At 42.8% G+C, this 24,584-nt stretch overlaps 1 protein-coding gene across 1 annotated transcript; it reads left to right on the top strand.

The window, feature by feature from the left end:
• The first annotated feature begins 1,026 nt into the window (after positions 1-1,026).
• On the top strand, positions 1,027-23,195 carry wasla (WASP like actin nucleation promoting factor a). The gene is given in 13 exon segments (XM_063909907.1): positions 1,027-1,531; positions 7,663-7,797; positions 8,335-8,421; positions 8,860-8,956; positions 10,965-10,988; positions 16,570-16,822; positions 17,277-17,319; positions 18,776-18,929; positions 20,507-20,577; positions 20,579-20,626; positions 20,628-21,152; positions 21,585-21,693; positions 22,760-23,195. Coding segments are annotated over 13 exon segments (1,713 nt in total). The 5' UTR covers positions 1,027-1,426; the 3' UTR covers positions 22,822-23,195.
• Positions 23,196-24,584: the final 1,389 nt, after the last annotated feature.

Genomic DNA, 24,584 nt, shown 5'->3' with positions numbered 1-24,584 from the left:
GTATATGACCAATAAAACCTTGAAACTTGAAACCTCTAGGTAAAGCACTGAGCTGAACTTTGACTCAACTTGCACCAAAATGCAGAAGTAATTCCAGATAAACTAGATGTGTTTTTCTGTGCAGGTGTCATTTTACAGACAGAGAAAGGTGAAGTAACACTAGCCAACACAAAGTTTTGATATGAGTATCACCTTTACCCTTAAACCTAAGGTCATTCAAGTATGACTCCAGCTAACCTACCACATTAAACCATAAAACTGACATAACACTTTCCATTTTCCCCATGGATGAGTCCTCATTCAGCCTTTTATCTGCACTGTCCACTTAAACAATGTACACTTTCCTCACTGTTGGACCAATAAAGCATTTCTGTTTCCGTTTTTGCTGGTTTTGCATATTACCACACCAGTACCTTTTGTGCTATCCTCACACTTACTACATTTTGTATGCATTTAATTCAATATTATATTTTATAAAACACACATATGGAGAAATGAAGCATTAATGCTCTATTCTATAATGAAATAAAATAGGATATATATATAAAAAATGTATATTTAAACCCAACATAAAAAGTTATCGTAACAATGTGCAATATAAATAAATAAAAACGTATAAAATACAAATATTTACATTTATTTTCAAGTAAAATTAAATAAAAAGCACATTGTACCACAACATATAACATTGTAGTGAAATATATATGCAGTGGAGCGTTGCATTTCTTGTCCTGAAGAAGGTACAACATGTTCATCATTTTATTAATTATGTATGAGTCTTATTTTCATTTAGTACGTCCACCACCTGGCCCCGCCCCCTTCTACGTCACACGCTCCTCCCCTTCCCTCCGCAGAGCTGCATTCCTGCTGCCACATCGGACCGAACCATTCTCTCTTAGCAACAGCATTTCTGCTTCTAAATGTACCACAAAAGGCACTTCTAAAAGAAATCTAACTCATATTACTTGTCCTTGTATATCATGTCTTGTGTGAATCAGCTTTTCTACGATTTCCATGTGCACAGGTATTAAATCGGTCCAAACAGACACCCCTCTCCATCGTCTTTAAAGTGGTCGGCTCCACCCTTCTGCCATGTTGGATGTACGCATCTCTGGAAGCTGCAGTCGCCGGAGTTTCCGAATGAAAGTTGAGCTTTTATCCTGTAACAGACACACAGGGATTGCTTAATTTGTTCCTCGACACAAAACCGGATAAGTTCAGTTTCCTTGTGAAGCGGGAGCACGCCTGGAACCCCCCCCCCCCCCCCCCCCCCCAGCTGGTCCTCCTCCCACTGCAGAGGAGATGATCCGGTTGCAGGCCACAGCAACCGGAGCAACGCGCATGGATTTTGTGTAATTACTGTCTGCTGAATCCGTCCGGGGATAAGTGCATTGCTTCGGGGGTAAACTAGAAGACATAAGGAGCCATGAACAGCCACGCTCCGGCCCGCAGGGCTGCGAACATCGGCTCCATCCTCCTGACCCCGCAGGAGAACGAGTGCCTGTTCGGCTACCTGGGCAGGAAATGCGCCGTAAGTTTCCCTGTTTGTTTACCTCCTGCAGGTGCAGATACTGCGCAGCTACATGCACCAAAATGTTTTAAAGAAACGCCAGCATTTGCTTCTGCATCCTCGGTTCAAATGAAGCAGGAGAGTCATGTTACCAAACCGGTGTGGCGTGCTGAACGGGGGCCCGGTGCTGCAACACATCAGTGACCCTGCAGACTCCTTGGCGTTTCCACTGTTTTACATGAACTAAACAAATATGTACATCTTTATATGCGTTGTGCATTTGTTTCTGTTGTGTAACCTTAGTGTGTTTGCACAATGGGTCGGCTAGGTTCCCTGGACAAAGAGTAGCAACTTTGAAGCCTCTATCACTTTGAATCTGGTTGTATTCAGGCTGGTTTGTCCTTTTTTATCAAAATGAAAACCCTGAAAAAACATTAAGCACATGAACCCTTAAATAATGTAGAATATTTTCTATAAAATATGTATTTGTTGTTTACTGAACCAATACCTGAGTACTGTGCAAACTATAGGGCTGCAGCAAACGATCACTTTCTTTAGCAATCCATCTGAGTTCAATTTTCTAGGTTAATCGACTCATCCTTTTTTTCCATGACATGTCAGAAAATAAAAACGTGAAGTCGTTGAACTTTTTGTTCTGTCATTTCAAAAAGTAAAAGAATTTAAATTAAATAAGATATCTAAATAAGTCAAATCCCCATATTCAAATACTGAAATCCTTCTTTTGCTATTGTTGTACGACAAAACACTAAACGCTTAACTTATTATTAGTATTATTACAATACTTCCTAAATTCCTAAATTTAGTTGGATCCAGAAATTTCACCAAGAAAAACATTTACAAAATGTTATTTGTATTCTAATTACTCGTGTTCCCGTATATCATAACGAAGGTTATAGTGATACCTTGTGTATTGTGTCTTTAATAATGGGCCATTTTTTCCAACACAACATTCAACATCTTCAATGACTTTCTGGGAGTCCCCAACAGGGCGCCACGGGGCACACCACACACACCATCGCTGTCACTTCATGTTAGTTTAGGTAACTAGAAGTTGTCATAGTGGAAGTAGTGTGGTCCAGTGTGAGTCCAATAAGGTGCGACTAATAGGGTGCTAGTATCTGAAACTATACTGTAATGCAGCCCTTAAACTAAGGTAAAGGTATCTAGTGTAGTCTCATATTGATAACATATCTATATTTTGCCCAACCATGAATCTCCATTAAGAAGTCTCTAGTTAAAGGTTCACAAATGATCTGTAAAAACAAGTCCTGCAGCAGGGGGTTGATGATTTGTAGAATTTTCTACAATTTAACCAAGGATGGTCGTGTGAAGCTTCTGTCCCTAACACGGATTCAACCTACTGTTCAAATTCTCATTGCTGCCAAGTTTCGCTCTTCGGAGCCCCTTATCTCCGCCAATAACCAATCTGATGCGATATGCTTTTAATCGTCACTGATAAGAACCCCAACGATATGAGCGTGCAGGTTGATCTTATCTCTTTCACGGGGGATGTAATGAGATGTTTGCAGGACTGCTCTGCAGGTTTTAATGTCAGCTGGCTGAACTGGAGCTGGGCTGCAGGGTTGACTGCACAGAGCCACCTGAGCTCAGAGGTCAAACACTCAAACTAAAACTAGGCGGGGATGATGTGCACTGACCAGGAAGGCTGCGTGTAGAAACCTGGAGACTTTTAAACGGCTTCAATCAAATGTGTTTGTAGCTCCGATATTCCCAACAAAAAAAACCCAGACATAGATTTACGTTACTCATCCCAAAGGTGAACATTGTGTGTTACAGAAGCAGGTCAGCAAGGCGATGCACACGAGTTAAAAACAGTACATGTGCATACCAACATTAGAAAGATGTATATCAAAAGAGAATCAGAATATAAAATATAAAGAAAGATAGACTACATAAAAAATATAAATAGCGTAGCATATTATATATTACGTAAGTGCAAAGTGATAGGCAGTTAAAAGCCTTGATCACAGATTTCCTGATTTTAAAACACACTTTTTTTCAGCTTGTTTTATCCAGACAAAGCTGTGGTGTACTCCTTGTGTTTGGACGACATTTAACATGACTTGGTAATAAAAGACGAATGGATTTTCTCTAAGAAACATGTTCGTATTTCTCAAAGTAAGGTATGAGTTCAAAGCAAAGCCTATTCTGTAAAGTTACGGCACTATTTAATTAAAAACAGTTCAACCAGCAGTGCTGTTGAGTGTAAGTTCAGGGAACCTCGTCTTACATTAAAGATTAACGACGTGTAACCGGTACTGAAGGCTGCCTCATGTTTGTAACCTGATCCTAAAACTAAACCATTGGCATCATTTAAAGGGGGGGTTTCTGTTAGGCTGCTCAGTTATTGCATTCCTCTCACTTTGTTTGTGGGTGTTATAGGGCTGCACGATTACTCTAAATACAGTATAGTATGTGCCATTTTCACATCATAAGACAACAACCTTAGGATTAGTTACGACTAAAAGTGTCTCTTTATTTGTTTTCTTATAAATTAGGCTTCAAATAAACCATTACACTTGCATTAAAAGCACCAGTTTGTTTAAATATCTTTAGCAAAATGATCAGAAATGTGTCTTAAAGTGGGATATTCCGCTCCAGGTGTTGCCGGTAAATGTGTGAAGTGTAATTTACCTGCCATGCTTTGATCAGTGCAGTGAGGCTCAGTTAAGGAGCGGCTTTAAGGTTAACTTGTGTTCAGACTTCATCTCTTTTTCCACACAAACACACAGATGGGACGTTGTTCGGGGGGGTTTATTTCACAAAGCAGGATTAGAAAGTTAGAAATCTGTAAGTAAAGATGAAATACGTTCAAAGAGAACTGCATCTGAATACAATCTGGGAAATCACGTTTGTATTTAGTGTGCAGGAAAGCAAGGTGACCTTTTTATTTTGAAATATGAAGAACACACTTTTTAGAAAATATGAGAATTAAGCTTCCTGGAGATCTGAAGCCAATTTGCTAATCCAGATTTGTGCCGAGCCCCTCTGCTCTTTAAACTGCTCTGCGGGGGGGTTTATCCGGAGCCAGATTACATGAGAAGTTTAAGGTGAGCGCTGGGTTTGATAGTTTGGATTTCTGTTTTTTATAGAGTTGGTTTTTGAACATTTTCTGAACTGATGGTGTGAAGATCATAGGGATGGACAGGCTAACTTGTACGGTGGAGTTGGCGAGCATGCACACAGAAGATGATATGATTCAACATTTATTTTGAGATGGGAACGTGTAGGAAGTGTGTTATTTGGTCTATTGTGGAACCAGCTTGTGCTTTAGCCCACATGACATGTGCAGATCTACACATGCTAGGACTGCCTAATTAATCAAACTATCTTATGGACCAGAGCGATATTCAAATATTCCCGAATCATCGGCGTGCAACATTTGCATTTCTGATGACATGATGTTTATTCAACTACCAAAAGGGATGCAGCTCTCCCAGGCGAGTGTTGGTTCAGCGGCTCATTCTGCGGCTTTGCTTGTTGATCAAGCCGCCAGACAAAGTTGTGTGTTCATGTTGGATATGAAGGAGACTAGTGTTGGTTTGTTGGTCAATGTCTGCAGCTAGTGTTGGGTAGCAGCTATGATGCTTTATGCAAAGTCTGAATGTCATTCGAGAAGTTATTCAGAAAATGGAAACCTCCAGAGCAGCTACTCCTTGGACCTCGTGGGGAACTTGCTTCGTCATCGTCTCGCGGTGCTTTGAAGGACGCTTTGAGAGAGTCTGCAGTCCGCTGCTGAGTCAGTGTATTCCTGATCCATGAGGTCGGGAGAAAATCGACTCCAAAGGACAAACGCACATGATGTGAACAAGCGTTTCAGTTTGGAGTCATTTAATGTGCACAAGAAGACTTCATGTTGGATTTCATACATTGGAAAGTCCGATAGACACATAATTCAAATGTATGTATAAATATCACGCACACCTACATCACTCTCAACACAAATAACTCAAGTCTAAGATTGTCTTAAAAGCATCATCAATCAGAGCGTGTTAGCAAAGTCCCAGCTCCAACTGACTGAGCAAAAGCAGAACTTTGAAAAAGTCAATAAATGTTGATTTCCCTCAGATTTGCAGTGAATATTAAATGGGGAAACGCCATTTTTTCAGCCTCTAGAGCCAAATTAAAGTCTTTACAAGTGGATTTTTATAAAATGAATAAAAATGAGCGTTACAATAAACTCCATCCAAACCGTCTGACAATGTCCGGCGGTCATCCTCAGAGGTTCAGTTTCAGTTATATAAAAGATTCAATGAGTATTTCTCAAATGCACGATAGCTGCAGCGCTATTCTGGAAATATAAATCAAAGTCTCCAGGCTTCTCCAACAATGCAACATACGATGTACTTAGCATATTTCCATATTGAAATGGTTTATTAATACCACCATGTCTTGTTGATTGCCTCTGTCCTTTAAGCCTACCATTTATTTAAGTTAGTCCTGAAACTATCCATTAGTTTAATCTAAAAGCTGTTGAATACTTTTGGAAATGACCGTCAGTGATGTAGCTGTCCTCTGGGTGGATGATGCTAATGCTAACGTGCTAGCTGGTGTAACCTGCAGTGTTTCAGCCTGAGTTTATCGGCGCATACTTTCCCCACGGTGAGAAACAACAGAGCCTCAAATGAGCCTTTTAACATCCGGCCTTTTGACCTTTCCTGTGTGATGCTGAGCGGTGATTTCACGGGGGAAAAGTGTTTCCTGCACTCGTAAATCACAGGAGGAGGAGGAGAAGGAAACCGGCGCAGTGGCCTTTCCTCCTCCCCCCCCCCCCCCCCCCCCCACCCACTGGCGGCCCGGGTCTACTTTCTGCTGCAGAGGGAGAAATCCTGGCAGAGGATTTGACAAAGTGCGACTCCTGCAGAAACCTCAAAAACCACAGAGCAGAGGACAGCAGCTGGATTGTGTTTCCTGTCCTGCACAAGTGAAGGTTAAACACAGAGGAGAAGAAACTCATTTCAGATGAAACTACAGAGTAAAGAGCGGCAGTTCAGACTTAATTTAGGGGTGTTCATGAACCCGTACTGGCTGCAAAGTTTAGGATGTGTGGGCAGGACATGGGGATGTGAGCATACCATACTGCTGTTGATTCTCTTTATTGATCTGTCTCTAACGACCTTCATCTGCTTCGAAGTTCAGCTTTTTGTTGTGCAAATGTGAGAATCCATTGTTGGGATATTTGCAATTGTGTCTGGTAATCTGATTTGAAAAGGTGTCGGTGTCTCGCTGCTCTTTGTGTCTCACCTGAGCGTGGTCCCTATCGCCGCTTGAAGGTTTTGCATCATTTTGGATTTCCTCTTCCTCATTTTCTTCCATGTTCCGGCTTTCTGACACACATACAACTCGGAGGCCTTTAACTGACCACGAAAAAACGTCCCCCTGATCACATCACACATCCTCTGTTTATCGATTTATATCCTTTTTGTGTACCTTATACGGTATACCTTGAGAGCCTTGGAAGACGCCTTTAAAAGTCAAATGTATTATTACTTAGGCAGCACAATTTGTTGAAATGGAGTCAAAACTGCAGTTTGGACGCTGGCAATATCTAATCTGAAGGAAGGGCAGTATGTGTTACAGGCACAATGTGTGGAGCCGCAGAGAAGTCCCTACAAACAGTATTCTCCAGAGGCCCTTTTCTGCTTATTGGGGTTTTCCCTCCCCTGAAGTGTGTTTATATAGCTGTTTAGTGCACGTAAATGGTCTGCAAAGGCTTAAATCCCAACGTTTCCAAGACGTCTCTCTACCAAACACTCCCCAACCTGAATGGTGCAGCTGCTGATACTCACCCTCCTGTCCTCTGTGTCCTCTGTGTCCTCTGTGTCCTCTGACTCTGCGCACTGCAGCACAAATTGTTGAAATGCAATCAAAATTGCAGATTGGACGCTGGCAATATCCAATTAGGAGGAAGGACAGTATGTGTTAAAGCCAAGATATGTGAGATTATCTGCATGAAGTATTGTGGAGCTGCAGAGAAGTCCCAACAAACAGAATTCTCCAGACTTCTTGGGGTTTTCACTTTCCTGTGGTGTGTTTTTAAAGGTGATTAATGCATATAAATGGCCTGCAAGGCATAATGATACTCACCCCCCTGTCCTCTGTGTCCTCAGACCCTGTGCTCGTCGGTGGTTCAGGTGTACGGCGCAGACCGGAGCTGCAGCTGGGTGAAGAAATGCTGCGGCGTCGCCTGTCTGGTGAAAGACAACCCGCAGAGGTCCTACTACATTCGAGTGTTCGACATCAAGGTGAGCCACAACTTCCTGTGTCCTCGAGGGTTCGGGATAAATCAATACTGATCCCTTTCTCTTTATAGGAGTGAACGCTCTCTGTATAAGCAGCAGAACACTTCAGAGTAAAGCGTCTATTGATGGGGTTTGTTTTATTTATAATAGCCAAAAACAGAAGAGGTAGATATTCATGCAATAATCTCTCAGAATAAATCAGAATCAGAAAACCTTATTTATAACTAAAATATGAAATATTTAAAGACAATGGTATGTAAATGTTATACTTGTAAATAAAAATGTCCATCAAATATCGTGGGAAATATATTTAAATTATTTGCAGCCAAGTAAAAATAAATGAGCTGATTTTGTTGTTTTTTTGCACAAAAAAAAGCTGAGTCAAACGACAGCATTGATTCTCCTATAAATAAACTGAGAGTGAAGCAAATCAATCTTGTGTGTGTGTGTGTGTGTGTTTAGTGCATGAAAATCTGCTGATATCCCTCTGAATCTCTCTCTCTCTCTCTCTCTCTCTCTCCCCCCCCTGTGTTTCTGCAGGAAGGGAAAACGATGTTCGAGCAGGAGCTGTACCACAACTTCTCCATCAGCAGCTCCAGATCCTACTTCATCTCGTTCACAGGAGACGTGAGTGTGTGTGTGTGTGTGTGTGTGTGTGTGTGTGTGTGTGTGTGTGAGTGTGTGTGTGTGTGTCCAGAACCCAGTCATCAGGAAACACACTCAGCCATTATCACACCTTATTAAACTCGGTTAAATGTTCACATGAAGCCCTGCTCCCTCTCTCCCTCTCTCCGCCGGTTATTATAGACGGTAATGTGAGGCAGCCTTCAGGAGGAGACTCCACTTTGACCGCTGTTTCTGAAAGTAGTGGAAGGATCAGTGTTATATTTAAGAAAAGCATCACATTAAAGAAGTTGCATAGAAACACTTTATTTATCCTCTCAAGAAGGCAGCATTTTATTCAACTTAAATAAACCATCTTAGACTAAACAAAGCGAGCTGTGCGGGGTTTAGTGTTTAGAGAACGATGTGATTTAAATAATCTGTGTTTCTCCCTCCTCTCAGAACTGTCAGATCGGTCTGAACTTCGCCAGTGAAGAAGAGGCCAAAAGATTCAGAGCGGCCATCAACGACCTGCTCAACCGACGGCAGCGCAAAACCGGTGAGCTATCCTGACTTCCTGTTCCTCTGGGCGACCTTTCACCTTTACCTCCCGGGCTGCAGAACTCTTTGCTCCTCCTGTGCTAACAAAACCTCAGCCTCCGTCCCAAACCCGCCCGCCTCATTCAAGTCCAGTACTTAGGTCAAACTTTATATGCAGGACTTTTACCTGTGACCTGTGGACCTGTGGTCTTTCTAGTTTTACTCGGGTACAGTAAACACGGAGGGTTCATTATTTGCTGCCACTATATTATATCCGAGTGGATTCAAAAAAAGAAGATTCAACATAATCCCAAATGCATTTTTTGATCTTTGGTCTTGTTTTTGCATTAAGTTCTAACCTTTGATCTCTTCCTACAATATATTCCTTTTATCATACACAACAATTACTTGGAGTTCCTCTTCGATTGGAGAGTCAAACTGAGGTTGTACGGAATGAATACCACATACAGAAACATTTAAATCAGAAGGTGAGGTGTCAGTTTGTCAATTAAGGACCCTGGTTGCAAACAAATCATGCTATCTTATCCTTTCATGCAGCTTCAGGTTGTTGTAGTGTGTGTCGGAGGCTATGTGCAGTGAATTCAAATGACCTCCAAGCTGATTGAGCTGTATCTGAGGATGAGGACGTGTTGAGTTTGGGACGTTTCCGTCTCTCCTCTGCTGCTGGTTGTGTTTGTCTCGCTGTGGTAAAGCTGTCTCTGCTCTGTTCACCTCTGGACAGCGAGGCTCCTCTCAGCATGTCGGCCTCTTTGAAGTGCACCGCTCCAACTGTGAGGATGACTGAGGGTCAAACAGAGCTTTTTTTTAATGAGCTTTCAAAGCTTTTGCTTCTCTTCCGCTCAAGACTTCCTGAACTCTTTTTCTGACTGTTTACATCAAATACAGTGGTGCAGGGATTATGTGTTTTTGCAAGTCGACCCAGCAACAGCATCTACCTGGTTCCCTCCACATGAAGACAATACGATTCATCCATTGGATTTTAAATCTTTGTGTCAAACATTTATGACACAGGTTTCTTCAGCAGGATAATCTCCACATTTAAAGTCCACTATATGATTTCTGAAGTAAAAAGCTAATGTTGGTCTAAAAAGGAACTACAGCACGGTCACATGACTTCACGTCACCACCGCTAAGCTAAAGGAGGCTAATGTTGGGCTATAAAGGAACTACAGCACGGTCACATGACTTCACGTCACCACCGCTAAGCTAAAGGCGGCTAATGTTAGGCTATAAAGGAACTACAGCACGGTCACATGACTTCACGTCACCACCGCTAAGCTAAAGGCGGCTAATGTTAGGCTATAAAGGAACTACAGCACGGTCACATGACTTCACGTCACCACCGCTAAGCTAAAGGCGGCTAATGTTAGGCTATAAAGGAACTACAGCACGGTCACATGACTTCACGTCCCCACCGCTAAGCTAAAGGCGGCTAATGTTAGGCTATAAAGGAACTACAGCACGGTCACATGACTTCACGTCACCACCGCTAAGCTAAAGGAGGCTAATGTTAGGCTATAAAGGAACTACAGCACGGTCACATGACTTCACGTCACCACCGCTAAACTAAAGGAGGCTAATGTTAGGCTATAAAGGAACTACAGCACGGTCACATGACTTCACGTCACCACCGCTAAGCTAAAGGAGGCTAATGTTAGGCTATAAAGGAACTACAGCACGGTCACATGACTTCACGCCTCCACCGCTAAGCTAAAGATCATTGACTTCCAGACAAGGGAACAGAAAGTGATAAAATGCTGACTCATCTCCTGGTTTTAGGATTCCTGCACCACTCTATACTTTATAGCAGCATGTTTTCCTCTGAAAGCTTCACCACGTGGGCGTTAAATCTTTAAACCTCGTCGTGCTTGACCTGCCACAAAACTAAACTTCTGCACACTTTCTGGCGCCCTCTTCTCTCGCCTCTTAAAGAAACCTCTAAATATCTTCATTTTTTTTGTGTTGATGTTCTGAAACTATAATCGTGTTAATTTCTCCCTTTGCAGAGAAGAGAGGTGACCCTAAAAATGGTACGTTGAACTGTTAATGTTGATGATTCTTCTTCTGCTGCTGCTGTAGCCTCTAGTCTGCTGTGTCATCCTGAGCTGCATAAACAAAAAAGTCTTAGATTTTAAAATGACGAACGCCCTCAAACCAAAATGCAGATTTCCCCATAAAATGTTAAAGTGATGCCAGGAAACAATCTCTCTGCTGGTCAGAAAGGGTTTAATGAGTCCAGAGATATGGAGATGGGGTCAGATGTCTGGTCAGACGGCAGAGACAGCTTACGGAGAATAAATAGGGGATGGATGTCCGGTGGGTCTGCGGGGGACGAGTGGCAGGCAGCAGGCTGACACTGAGACTGAGATTTCTGATCCTTTCTTTACTCTCCTTTTTTCTGGAGAGGAAGTAAAGGAACCGGAGCTCTGGATCTATTTGTTGTTGGAGGTGTAATATATGACGCAGCAGCTTTAAGACGTGAAGACACTATTATTTTCCCGCTTCGCTCTGATGCAGGATTTTCACCTGAAAGTGGGCGGGGCTTAATTTGGGCGGGAAGTTAGGTTAGCGCCTCATGCTATATTTTATATAACAGTCACAATAATAAAACAGTCTCGATTTGTCTAGAGTTTATAGAATACGGTGAGCAGGCCTGCAGCTCCACAATCCTTTATTCAAAAGGGGTTTTCAAACGTATTGAGCCTGAACAATATTAAAAGTGAGCCATTGTGCTTCCTATGATTGAGAGTTTTGCTTTAGTCTGATTTTGTGATTTCGAAGACATTTTGAGTAATTGTGCAGCCCTTATTCGTATAGATAAGAACTACTTTAATAATCCCAAACAGAGACATGTTTGTGTTGCAGCAGCATAAAACAAAACAAGGCATAGCAAATAATTAGAAATCAAAAGAAGAAATAAACAATGGTGAGGTGAAGACATCTCAAAGAAGAAATCCAAACAAAACTGGCATTAGAGAAAATATATACAGTTGACTATGAAGATAAATAATCTATAAACTGTCAGACAAGTTTTCACTGTTGAGATTCTTCCTCTCAAACACCTGAACGCAACCCGACGTGTATCTATGCATCGAGCAGCCGGCTGGTTTTTACAAAGCATCTTGCATAAAATAGAAGCAAGGATCTGATGTGTAAAAGATGCAGACGCTCCTCGACGGTATGCCGGCGCCGTGGTGTCTTGCAGACGCCTGTGACTCGCGCTCTGACTCGTGCAGGGAGTCTGCCGCAGGTTAATCTGTCAGCAGGACGCCCATCTGTGCCATATGTAGACCACATGGCCTCTGCTGCTGCTCCCTTTAAACCCTGTTGTGCTGCACATTACGGCTAATCTGTAATCCCCACAGTTGCTGCTGCTCTGTTTGTTTTGGTCACTTAATGAATGTTTTAATATTCCTACAAAATGATTTTCCTCCGCAGTTTTTTTGCATGATGTCTCAACAGACTGTTATTTAATATTACTATTATTTTACAGTATTAATACAGACGATTTATGAATCCGACAAACGAATAAAATGAGTAGAAGCGAGATGGCAGAAAGCATAGCAAATTACAGAAAGTAGCCCTCCCGTGAGTCTTCCGGTTTCAGGATAAAAAGAAAAGGTAAATCAATAATTCAAATAAACAACATTCTATAAACACATACACCCAGTTTCCAGGGCCAAAAGAAAAGCATAAAGTAAAACTTCAAATGTTTAAATAACAAGACAGTATAAACTCTCCTCCTGTTTGTCTATAAGATAAGATCGTTAAGATAAGAGCCATTCTAATTACTTTCATCCTTGTCATATATCCAAATGATTGTTTTTTAAGGTATGAGGAAAAAGCAAAATATGAATAAATAAAAACTAAATTAAATAAAAACAAAACAGCAGCTAGGATCCGTTTAATTTGAGCCAAACCTGGTTGTTCATTAAGCGCCCTGACTGTCTGCAGGATTAACCTATGATGAACGAATCAATTCAAGCTCCTCAAACTCCAAGCTTTCCTCCCTGCGATCGTCCGTTCATTTACATTTTCTCCGGATTCATTCTGACATTTCAGTCGTGATGACCCAGAGGGCGATGGGCTCTGATTGTCTCTGTGTGGGTTTCGCTTTTGTTCTCGTCCTCAATGTGAGAGCAGGAATAACAAGAACAGCTGTAGAGAAGCAGCTGTTCTTCAGGGATAGTTTGCTTTGTTTGGGAATGTTGAAGCCTCCCAGTCTCTCGTGTTACCTGATGTGAACTCTTCTTCCCATATGCTCTCTATGAACGATGGATTGAATATAAACTCTCTGCTGTTTCCAGCCAAGTGGGAAGGGAAGCTGTAAGTTGATGCTGTCAGGTTTCTCTTGGAGAAGAAACCAGAGTTTTATAGGCGAGTTTTGCACGATCAGCATGCATATTTTCTTGGCTGCAACTCGAGTCTGTCACTGCACAAAGTTTGCCTTCCTCTTGTTTTGTTCTTGTCTTCATTGTGAGGACAGGAATGACAAGAACTGCTGAAGAGAAGCAGCAGTTCTTCAGGGATAATTGGCTTTGTTTGGGAATGTTTAGGCCTCCGAGTCTCTCCTTACGTGATGTGAACTCTTCTTCCCATATGCTCTCTATGAACGATGGATTGAATATAAACTCTCTCCTGATTCCAGTGAAGAAGGAAGAGGAGTTAAAGGTTTGTTTTGGAGGAGAACCCAGCGTTTAGCAGCTTTCCTTATGGAGTCTGTCAAGCTAAACTGTAGTCATTTGAAGAGTTTGATCGCTGTAGATGCTCGTGTACTTGGTAGAGCTCATGTTTTTCTAGGCAGACAAGAAGCAGCTTTTTCAGTACAGTATATTTCCTCCAAATGATACCTATATTTCAGTCCTCAGAAACATGGTTTGGAACTTGTCTCCTTGTAAAGATTGCCTCCGAATCTCTTGATACCTCATGTTGACGTGCTTCAATATAAACTCTCTGCGGTTTCCAGCCGAGTAGGACGGGAAGTTGTACGTCCATGCTGTCAGGTTTGTTTTGGGGAAGAACCCAGAGTTTAGCAGCTTTCCCTTTGGAGTCTGGAGATATTCAAAGAGTTGCTCGCATGTTTTCTTGGCTGCAACTCGAGTTTGTCAATGAACAAAGTTTGCCTTCCTTGTTTTGTTCTTGTCCTCTTTGTGAGAACAGGAATAACAAGAACTGCTGTAGAGAAGAAGCTTCTTGTGTTGGCAGGGGATAATTTGCTTTGTTTGGGAATGTTGAAGCCTCCCAGTCTCTCGTGTTACCTGATGTGAACTCTCTACTGTATCCAGCCAAGCAGGAAGAGGAGTTTAAAGGTTTGTTTTGGAGAAAAACCAAGATAATTATTGGCAAGTTTAGCAGCTTTCCTTATGGAGTGTGTCAAGATAAACTGCACTAATTTGATGTGTGATGGCTCTAGATGCTTCTATGTTTGGCAGGAACTCAAGTTTTTCTAGGCAAACAAGAAACTATATTTAGTGCAAATCTATGTTTTGCTAAATGACACCTGGATTTCAGTCCTGATTAAAACTGAAAGATGTTTGATGCCTTACTTTGAGAAGCATAATCAAGTCTTTCATTGAACAAAGTTCTCCTTTCCTTGTCTAGTTTGTCTCTAAATCTCAAATTAGGAAGAGGAGTTGTGAGTCGATGCAGGCATGTTTCTCTTGGAAAATAAATCTGCTTTCCTTATGGAGTCTATCAAGTTAACCTGTTGTCCTTCAGAGAGTTTGATCGCTCGTGTTCTCAACTTTGTCTTGGCGAAACATTTAGTGAAATCTGCAGGACGATCCGGACGTTTGGAACCTTATTTTGGGAAGAATCAACATGTTTTTCCTCGGTACAATACCTCCCAATCTCTCGTTACCCGAGGTGAACTCTTAAATCTTCCCCACATATGCTCTTTGTTGACGATGGCTTCAATATAAACTCTCTGCTGTTTCCAGCTGAGTAGGAAGGGAGGCTGTACGTCGATGCTGTCAGGTTTGTTTTGGAGAAGAACCCAGAGTTTTATTGGCGAGTTTAGCTGCTTTCCATATGGAGTCTGGACATATTCCAGGAGTTTGATTGCTTTTCATCCTGGCAGGAACTCAAGAACAAGAAACTGCATTCAGTGGAAACTTATCTCTCCCAAATGATACCTGTGCTGATGACAAGACAATATGTCTGATGCCTTACTTTGGGAAGTATAAGCATGTACACCCAAATCCTCCTACGCTCAGCTCCTCTCAGTCCTGGTTCCTCAGGAGACACGGGTTCGAAGTTAGCCGGTTTTCCTGGTCGTAGTCTTCCAGCATTCATGGGGAGTCCAGGGATTTAGACTGGGATTAGCAGCAGTGGATTAGTGATTTCTGTCAGATTACGAGGAATTCCAGGACTAGAGGAACGGTTTCAGATTGACGGGAGAGGAAAGACTACCACTTGACCTTCAGAAGAGATGGATAATTAAAACTCAGTGAGAGAGTTAACGGCAGAGGTATGGATCCCTCAGGTAGCCGGGATTACTGAAGACATATTGGAGTCAGTCAGATTACATTACTACAGTAAAACCTGCCAGCACCACCTACAACTGTTTCTGTGCCATCAGTGATTTCACTTACATTTTCCCCCAGCTTCTCCATGTTTTCAGCGAGATTTTATTCTGTAATCCAATCCAGTCGTTCCACAGCCTGGGAGCTACAGCATCAAAACTGACTTCCCGGTCACAAGGAACCAATAGTTTGTTCCTGTAATAGCGGAGGCTGCCGTTTCAGGACCGCAGTCGTAGGACCACTTTGCTAGGACCCTAGTTTTTTGCAACATGGCCACCTAGGGAATTGGGTGCCAACCAGCGAGTATTGAGTCTACTACACAGCGAGTCTGTTTAGACGTTGAGATGCTTGTTAGTAACGCTCTAAAAATGCATGAAAATATTTTACGGTTAGGGTTAGCTTACGAATAATTGTCCGTAGTGCCTTTTTAATACGGTTGGAAGCTATCATAAGCTAACAGAGGATTGTTTGTATTGCCTTGAGACTATCAGAGTTAACGTTAGCCTCTAACACTTCGCTTCAAGACACCGGAATTGTTTTTAATGTTAAAGAAACACAACTTTAAAAGAACTTCACATTACTCACACTCTGATTGTCTCCAATTCGGTATGTGGCACTGTCACGAAAAGCTCGGGTCCCACGACTGCGGACCTGAAACTGCAGCCTCCGCTATTGCAGAAACAAATCTACTCCAGTGAACAAAAGATATCGTAGTTGTGGCAAAACATGACTGTTGACGGCTTTTAGGGATTGCAATATGGCTATAACTATAACTACTGATTTTTATTAAACCCATCTGATGGCATGATTCAGAATTTTGCACAACAGCACCCTGCAGAACACCAGTTTGCTTAGACTGAATTCACAAGGTTTTCAATCGGTCTAGAATTTATTTTCAGACGTTTTCTTGACTCCATGAAAAATCCCTTCAGTTTATTACATTTATTTAAGAGATAGACTTCACTTCATTCACTGAGAGCAGGAGCAGATATAACTCTGGCTCCTGGGAATGTCTTGACTACCAGCGTGACAAGGTTTGGTTGTTTTTAAAATGTACCACAGCTCATGCCCGTCTCTCTGTCTGCAGGTCCGGCGCTACACATGGCCACGGTGGACATCAAGAACCCGGAGATCAACAACAGCCGGTTCCACAACTCCCACAGCCACCACCACCAGCAGCAGCAGCAGCAGCAGCAGCAGCAGCAGCAGCAGCAGCAGCCGTACCACTTGAACAACATGCTGAGCCACAGCGCGCTCCACCGCAAGGACAAGAAGTCCAAAGCCAGCAGCAAGAAGAAGAAGTTGACCAAGGCGGACATCGGCACGCCCAGCAACTTCCAGTGAGTCGCTCCGGTCTCCAAATCTCAGTGACACTAGGAGAATAGTTTTGGGGACGACACGAGTTATCAGGACTTTAAGGCAGAGTTTGCTGTGACTGTGCAAAACTGTCTGAGTCTAAGTGACTAATAGGAGAAACAAACCCTCTTTAAAGCGGTGTGTGTGTGAGTGTGTGTTTTGGGGAATCTGTGTTTGGGACTGGGTGTGTGTGTGCAGTCTCTGTACTTTTCTGTCTGATCCAGCAGTAAAAATGTTGCATTGTGGTCTGAGAGTTTCTCAATGACCCAGTGTCTGTGTGACTGATGTCACTCGTGTGTGTGTGTGTGTGTGTGTGTGTGTGTGTGTGTGTGTGTGTGTGTGCACCATTTAGCATGTGCACACGGTGTCCCACATGCTTCTGTATATTTATGCGTGTGATCTCACCACATATCTGCATATCTGTCCCGTCTTCTGCAGGCACATCGGACACGTGGGCTGGGATCCAAACACGGGATTTGATGTAAGTTCACCCCTCACACACACACACACACACACACACACACGGAACACAATAGCGACCTGTGTGGCGGCTGCATGATGAAATCACACAATAGGCTCATTTTGCTTCCTGCTCATATTCAAAAACATCTCGCTGCGTGTCAGAAAGTTGAGACAGAGTTCTCTGAAGGAATGAATGCATGAAGATATTTAAATTTAGAAGAAATCAAAGCACTTTATTCCTCCGAATTCTCCAAAAGTCCTTATACCATGAACAGCTGTGGCACAGGAAGTGAGACGGTGTAATCTAATGACTATTTATCATGTGATAATGAGCATCCAGTGGGAAATAAATAGGTTGTTTTCTACTTTAAGCTCTGATAAATATCTGTAGTTGTAATATGGACGCTGTGCAGGATGTCTTTTGTCAGCTGATGGCATTTTGCTTTCCATTCGCTGCCTCAGAATTGTTTCCGTTTATCCTTGTGTGTATCAAACCTGTCAGTCCCAGAATGCATTTCAGCGTGACGGGAACAGGAGGTGTGGATGTTTTCTTTGGAGGAGATCATGCAGATCTAGCTCAGTGTTGTTCAGTCAGGTGTGAAGCAGCGTGTAGTTCCAACTGTCAGCCACCAGAGGGCACAGCAGCACTGTGAGGAGTCTGAGTGTTTCGTACTAACTGAAGCAGAGAGGTTTAACAAGATCCTTTCTAAGTGCTGGACCAACAAGGAAACCAGTCATGGAGCTTATTTGTAAGCCACAACAATATGATGAACAGTCAGACAAAACTCATCTAAATTTCCCCAAATTAAGAAGGAAAAAAGGTTAAATAAATGTAAAATGTAAATGTTTGGTCCTCTATTTACTCCCTTTTTTAAATCTGTCTAAAATAAAAGTACGAGTAGCCCCAAAACTCAAATTGGAGAAATAAAAACAATAAATAAAATCAGAATCAGAGAAAATGTCAGGTTGAGATCTTTTAGGTAATTTGCAAGATGAACATCATTTTTCTCATGCTATCTGTTTTTTATGTCATTGTTTATGTCATTAACAAAGCCAGTCCATTTGTGTACCTTGTGTTTTAGAATACAGAGGGGACATTAACAGAGGCATGCATACAGAACTTGCAGTTAAAATGACAAAATTGTACCTCCTGGTGGGCGACAAAAAGTGCCGGTATTTAAAATAAATAAGTGTACGTGATAGCAGCCGGGTAACCGTAGACAAAGTGGAAAGTTTAGTGCAAATCAGCAACAGGTTAACACTCAAATCTAAGAAGGTGAACACGTCAACATTACACGTGTTTATGGTTCAATGATCCCTTTAAAGTCTCTACTCATAAAAGCTCACAATTCATTTCGCAAACGTTTTTACGCAAATGCTCGTCAGTGACAACACCCACTTCTGTGTTGTGTCAATCGATGTCACTACAGTGTGTGTTTGTGTGTGTTTTTCAATTGTTGTTGTGTGTGTTGCAGCTGAACAACCTGGACCCGGAGCTGAAGAACCTGTTTGACATGTGCGGCATCTCCGAGGCTCAGCTGAAGGACCGGGAGACGTCCAAGGTCATCTACGACTTCATCGAGAAGAAGGGAGGCGTGGAGGCCGTGAAGAACGAGCTGAGGAGGCAGGGTGAGCGGAGAGACACACACACACACTCACTCACTCACTCACTCACTCACTCACTCAGAGTAACCCTTTGATGTGTCAGACTGATCTTGGGTAATAATGACAGTTCTTAGAGAAAAGAAGTCGTCCATTTCTTCCAGGATTTTACTGCAAATAAATAGATTTTTGTTCATATTTTATATATTTGACTCGGTCTCCAAGGCAGGCGTTGTTACCGGTTGTTTGTTATAGCTCTACATTTTATATAATGTACAAGAAATTAGCTTTAGCATGAAAAGGTGCATACATAAATACCTTAAGAGGAATAATTTGAAAAAAAGGAGCAAGAGGAACTATTTAAACAATATATATTATAATACAAAAGAATATTTAAATAGAAATAAACATTCAGAAATTATTCTAAAAAATAAACATAAATGAAAATAACCAAAAATTCAATTAGTAAAACCTATAAAAATGTAATAATATTTACAGCATCAATGGTGTTATTTTCCTGGGTATTCACTGTTGTTTTCGTCGATATTGAAATAGATGCTCAATAACTTATAGGAGCTGATTCTTATTTCTTTCACTTCCATCCTGAAGTTTATCTCCCTTTCTCTCTCTCTGTGAATCGGACAGTAGATGTTCCAGATGAAACGGTTTCCTCTGTCAGATATTTTACCCGGCGTGGCAGACTCTTCTTCTGCATGCTTTATTCATGTTAACCTGCGCTGCTTTAGAAGAGAGAGTGTGTGTGATCTGAATCTGAAGTGTGTGTGTGTGTGTGTGTGTGCACACAGTGTCCCACGGTGTGTGTGTGTGTGTGTGTGTGTGTGTGTGTGTGTGTGTGTGAGACCACTGTTCAGAAGTGGTATGGATGAATAGTGAGGTGACTCAATTTGATAAAAACAATAAGCCTGTTTAACCAGAGCAGAGGAGGAGTTAGAGAAATGGCTTTATTGTTGTTGTTGTTGTTGTTGTTGTTTATGTTGTCATCATCCGTAAATCTGCTTAGATAATAATAATAATACATGTATTTTGTAAGCGCTTTTACAGATGCTCAGTCACTTTACAGAGGTAATAATAAAAAGACAACCAATAAATAAAGTAGAAGTCATATTAAAATCGAGCAGTGAAACAGAAAGCACCACAGCATGTCGTTAAATAAACAAACTCGAAGTCTAAAAGTGTCATTTGAAATATTGATAAAACCCTCAAACCATGTAGAGCAACTAGGAAAATAAAAACGAGGGTTATTTTATGCACATTTCAGACCTAAAGACCATTGACTATCTAGCTCCGATGCTAAAGGCTGGATTTTTGAATAGAATATTGCGTCAGGCTACGTTTAGATTAAAAACCAATGTCTGGACGCACTATCAGATCAGAATGACGAGGCAAACCGGAGGGAACACAGGGATTTTGGCCTCTGCAGACCATTTACATGCACTAAAACCTATAACACACTACAGGAAAGGGAACACCCAAAAACCCCTTTAGGGCCCCTTTAATGTCCACAGTACTGAAGTGTGTGTGTAACACTGGGATGTAAAACCATTGGAGGTTAACGGTGTGTGATGTCACTTTCTCCCCCACAGCTCCCCCTCCACCTCCCTCTCGTGGCGGCCCCCCTCCTCCTCCCCCTCCACCACATCACAACTCGGGTCCTCCCCCCTCCTCCTCCTCCCCCATCCAGAGGAGGCCGTGGAGCCCCTCCTCCCCCCCCCGCCGTCAAGAGCCCCCGCCTCAGCTCCTCCCCCTCCGCCTCCCTCCAGACCGGGAACTCTGGGCGCTCCGCCTCCCCCGCCTCCACCCAACAGAGGAGGCCACCAGCCCCCTCCTCCCCCCCACCACCACCACCAACAACAACAACACCACCAACCTCCCCCTCCTCCGCCCCCGCCTTCCTCGCACTCCACTTCCTCCCCACAAGGCCCGCCCCTTCCTCCTCCCCCGATGTCCCAGCAGTCTCCAGTAGGAGGTGGTGGCGCTTTTGTTCCAGCTCAACCTCCCCCGCCTCCTCCCCCACCCCCACCTCCTGGCCCTCCTCCCCCTCCGGAGCTGGACGGCGTCTCGGGAGGCGGAGACTCCCCTCACTCCCCCGGGGGGAAGTCGGCACTGCTGGACCAGATCCGCGGGGGGACGCAGCTGAAGAAGGTGGAGCAGAACAACAAGGCACCGGCGTCCGGGGTGGGGAGGGACGCCCTGCTGGACCAGATCCGACAGGGGATCCAGCTCAAGAACGTAAGACCCCGTGGTGACGTCTAGTCGTCCCGTGTTACCGTTTCTCCCAAAGAAGCCTCGAAGATGTAAAAAAATATTTCAGGGGTCTAACCAAAACCACTTTCACAAAACCACTGACTTTCAGACGACAGGAAGTGCTAAAGTTATTATTTACAGGTTTTTTACGACTCATTCCTGCACCACTCGATTACTTTCATGACTCACACATATTGCACTTTATGATTCAGTGTACAGTCGAAAATGTACAGATGTTTAATCACCTTTTTTTTACTGCTTTACTGTTGGCAGTGATAAGCTTACATGAGTGCTTTTTTATTTTATTCCAAATTGAGGATAAGTTAGGTTTTCTGATCCTGATGTTTAAATTCTGTGGTCAAAGAAGCCTCTGATTGTTCCTCTGATAAACCTCTCCGGTTCTTTCTGTGTCTGCAGGTTCCCGATCAGCCCGAGTCCGGCCCTGTGACGGCGGCTCCCAGCGCCGGCATCGTGAACGCTCTGATGGAGGTGATGCAGAAGAGGAGCAAAGCCATCCATTCCTCAGGTAGGAGCTTTAGGTCTTCTACTTTTACTCAAGTACAAGACCTGAGTACTTCTACTTTACTCAAGTACAAGATCTGAGTACTTCTACTTTTACTCAAGTATAAGACCTGAGTACTTCTACTTTACTCAAGAACAAGATCTGAGTACTTCTACTTTTACTCAAGTATAAGACCTGAGTACTTCTACTTTACTCAAGTACAAGATCTGAGTACTTCTACTTTTACTCAAGTATAAGACCTGAGTACTTCTACTTTACTCAAGTACAAGACCTAGTACTTCTACTTTTACTCAAGTACAAGATCTGAGTACTTCTACTTTAGTCAAGTACAAGATCTGAGTACTTCTACCATAGTCAAGTACAAGATCTGAGTACTTCTACTTTAGTCAAGTACAAGATCTGAGTACTTCTACTTTTACTCAAGTACAAGATCTGAGTACTTCTACTTTTACTCAAGTACAATATCTGAGTACTTCTACTTTTACTCAAGTACAAGATCTGAGTACTTCTACTTTACTCAAGTACAAGATCTGAGTACTTCTACTTTTACTCAAGTACAAGACCTGAGTACTTCTACTTTTACTCAAGTACAAGATCTGAGTACTTCTACTTTTACTCAAGTACAAGATCTGAGTACTTCTACTTTAGTCAAGTACAAGATCTGAGTACTTCTACTTTAGTCAAGTACAAGATCTGAGTACTTCTACTTTAGTCAAGTACAAGATCTGAGTACTTCTACTTTAGTCAAGTACAAGATCTGAGTACTTCTACTTTTACTCAAGTACAAGATCTGAGTACTTCTACTTTTACTCAAGTACAAGATCTGAGTACTTCTACTTTTACTCAAGTACAAGATCTGAGTACTTCTACTTTTACTCAAGTACAAGATCTGAGTACTTCTACTTTTACTCAAGTACAAGATCTGAGTACTTCTACTTTTACTCAAGTACAAGATCTGAGTACTTCTACTTTTACTCAAGTACAAGATCTGAGTACTTCTACTTTTACTCAAGTACAGGATCTGAGTACTTCTACTTTTACTCAATTACAATCCGTTGTATTTCCCCAGACGAAGACGAGGATGACGACGAAGACGAGGACTTCGAAGACGACGACGAGTGGGACGACTAGTGAAGACGTCGCTCCTCTGCACCGACCGCTGACACTAAAATACCTTCTAAAAAAAATCTTCCAGCATCAGACTAAAACTGTAATGTAAATGTTGTAAGAACTGGCTGTATATTTATTTTTTTGCCTTTTTTGCTCTTTTTTTTTTAACGATTATAATAAGTAATCCGTGCAATACCTCATCTGTTAGATCTGTCACACATTGTCATCGTTAAAGCCTCATTAGAAAGCACTTAACGCCCCCATCAGCACATTTCATTATGGACACTATAAACCCCTCCGCTGACAGGAGTCTAACCGGAGTCTAACCGGGGAGTCTGAACCGGGGAGTCTGAACCGGGTTGTCTGAACCGGGGAGTCTGAACCGGGTTGTCTGAACCGGAGAGTCTGAACCGGGGAGTCTGAACCGGAGAGTCTGAACCGGGGAGTCTGAACCGGGTTGTCTGAACCGGGGAGTCTGAACCGGGGAGTCTGAACCGGAGAGTCTGACCGGGGAGTCTGAACCGGAGGGAGTCCGAACCGGGGAGTCTGAACCGGGGGTCCGAACCGGTGTGTCCGAACCGGGGAGTCTGAACCGGGTTGTCTGAACCGGGTTGTCTGAACCGGGGAGTCTGAACCGGAGAGTCTGAACCGGAGTGTCTGAACCGGGGAGTCTGAACCGGGGAGTCTGAACCGGGGTGTCCGAACCGGGGAGTCCGAACCGGGGAGTCTGAACCGGGATGTCTGAACCGGGGAGTCTGAACCGGGTTGTCTGAACCGGAGGAGTCTGAACCGGGGGGTCCGAACCGGGGTGTCCGAACCGGGGAGTCTGAACCCGGGGAGTCTGAACCGGGGGGTCCGAACCGGGGTGTCCGAACCGGGGAGTCTGAACCGGGTTGTCTGAACCGGGGAGTCTGAACCGGGTTGTCTGAACCGGGTTGTCTGAACCGGGGAGTCTGAACCGGAGTCTTAGTGCGCTCCTTTATATGTCCTTTCTTGTTTCCATTCCACGTCTGAGAAACTGAAAAGGGGAGACGAGCAAACAGGCGGGATCCTCTTTGTGTTAAAATGCGAGATAACACTATTTTCTTACCGTGCTTGTTCTGTCGAGTTCCCTAATGAAGTGTAGTTTAGTCGTGTTCTTTTTTTTCATGAATCGTCTTTTGACCAAAATGGCTGTCGCCTCTCGTGGGTTTTTTTTTTGTATTATTTTATTATGAAGTTAAAGCCGTTTATTTGCACACAGTTTATACATAGACCAGTTTTTCAGTTTTTTCAGGTGTTTGTCGAGTTACTTTATTTAGATTCAAGCAGGTTACAGTGAAGGTATCGAGGTACCTTTTTTAATGGGACTACATTTTCTTTTGCTATATACAAGAACATGTCTACACACACACACACACACACGCACACACTTGTGAAACGATGGAAGTTTTGTTCTTCATGTCTGGTTGGTTGTTTTTGATGTGGCATCTTTCCGTTATTTCCTGCAGGAGGAAACCTCTCCAGCGCTCTGGTCCGTAAAAAGATAGATATAATTCATCCTCGTTAACAAACAATCATTTTATGCAATGCGACTGTACATGCCTCCTCATGGAGAATCATTATTATAAAAAAAAAAGCAAATAATAAATAAACCAAATGTGGCATTTTGCAAGCAGCTTGTGGTTCGGCGATGCCTGAGATCCTTCGTGTGTGAACGGACAAAAATTAATAACTGACGCTCGTTTTAACGGTTAGAGTTTTTACTGTCCTCCAGCGAGGCTTAATGCTGCATCGAGAGCCGA

The sequence above is a fragment of the Eleginops maclovinus genome, chromosome 2, assembly GCF_036324505.1.
Source record: "Eleginops maclovinus isolate JMC-PN-2008 ecotype Puerto Natales chromosome 2, JC_Emac_rtc_rv5, whole genome shotgun sequence".
In the NCBI taxonomy this organism is placed as follows: Eukaryota; Metazoa; Chordata; class Actinopteri; order Perciformes; family Eleginopidae; genus Eleginops; species Eleginops maclovinus.
The sequence above is the reverse complement of the archived record's forward strand: the minus strand, read 5'-3'. Positions and strand labels throughout refer to the sequence as shown.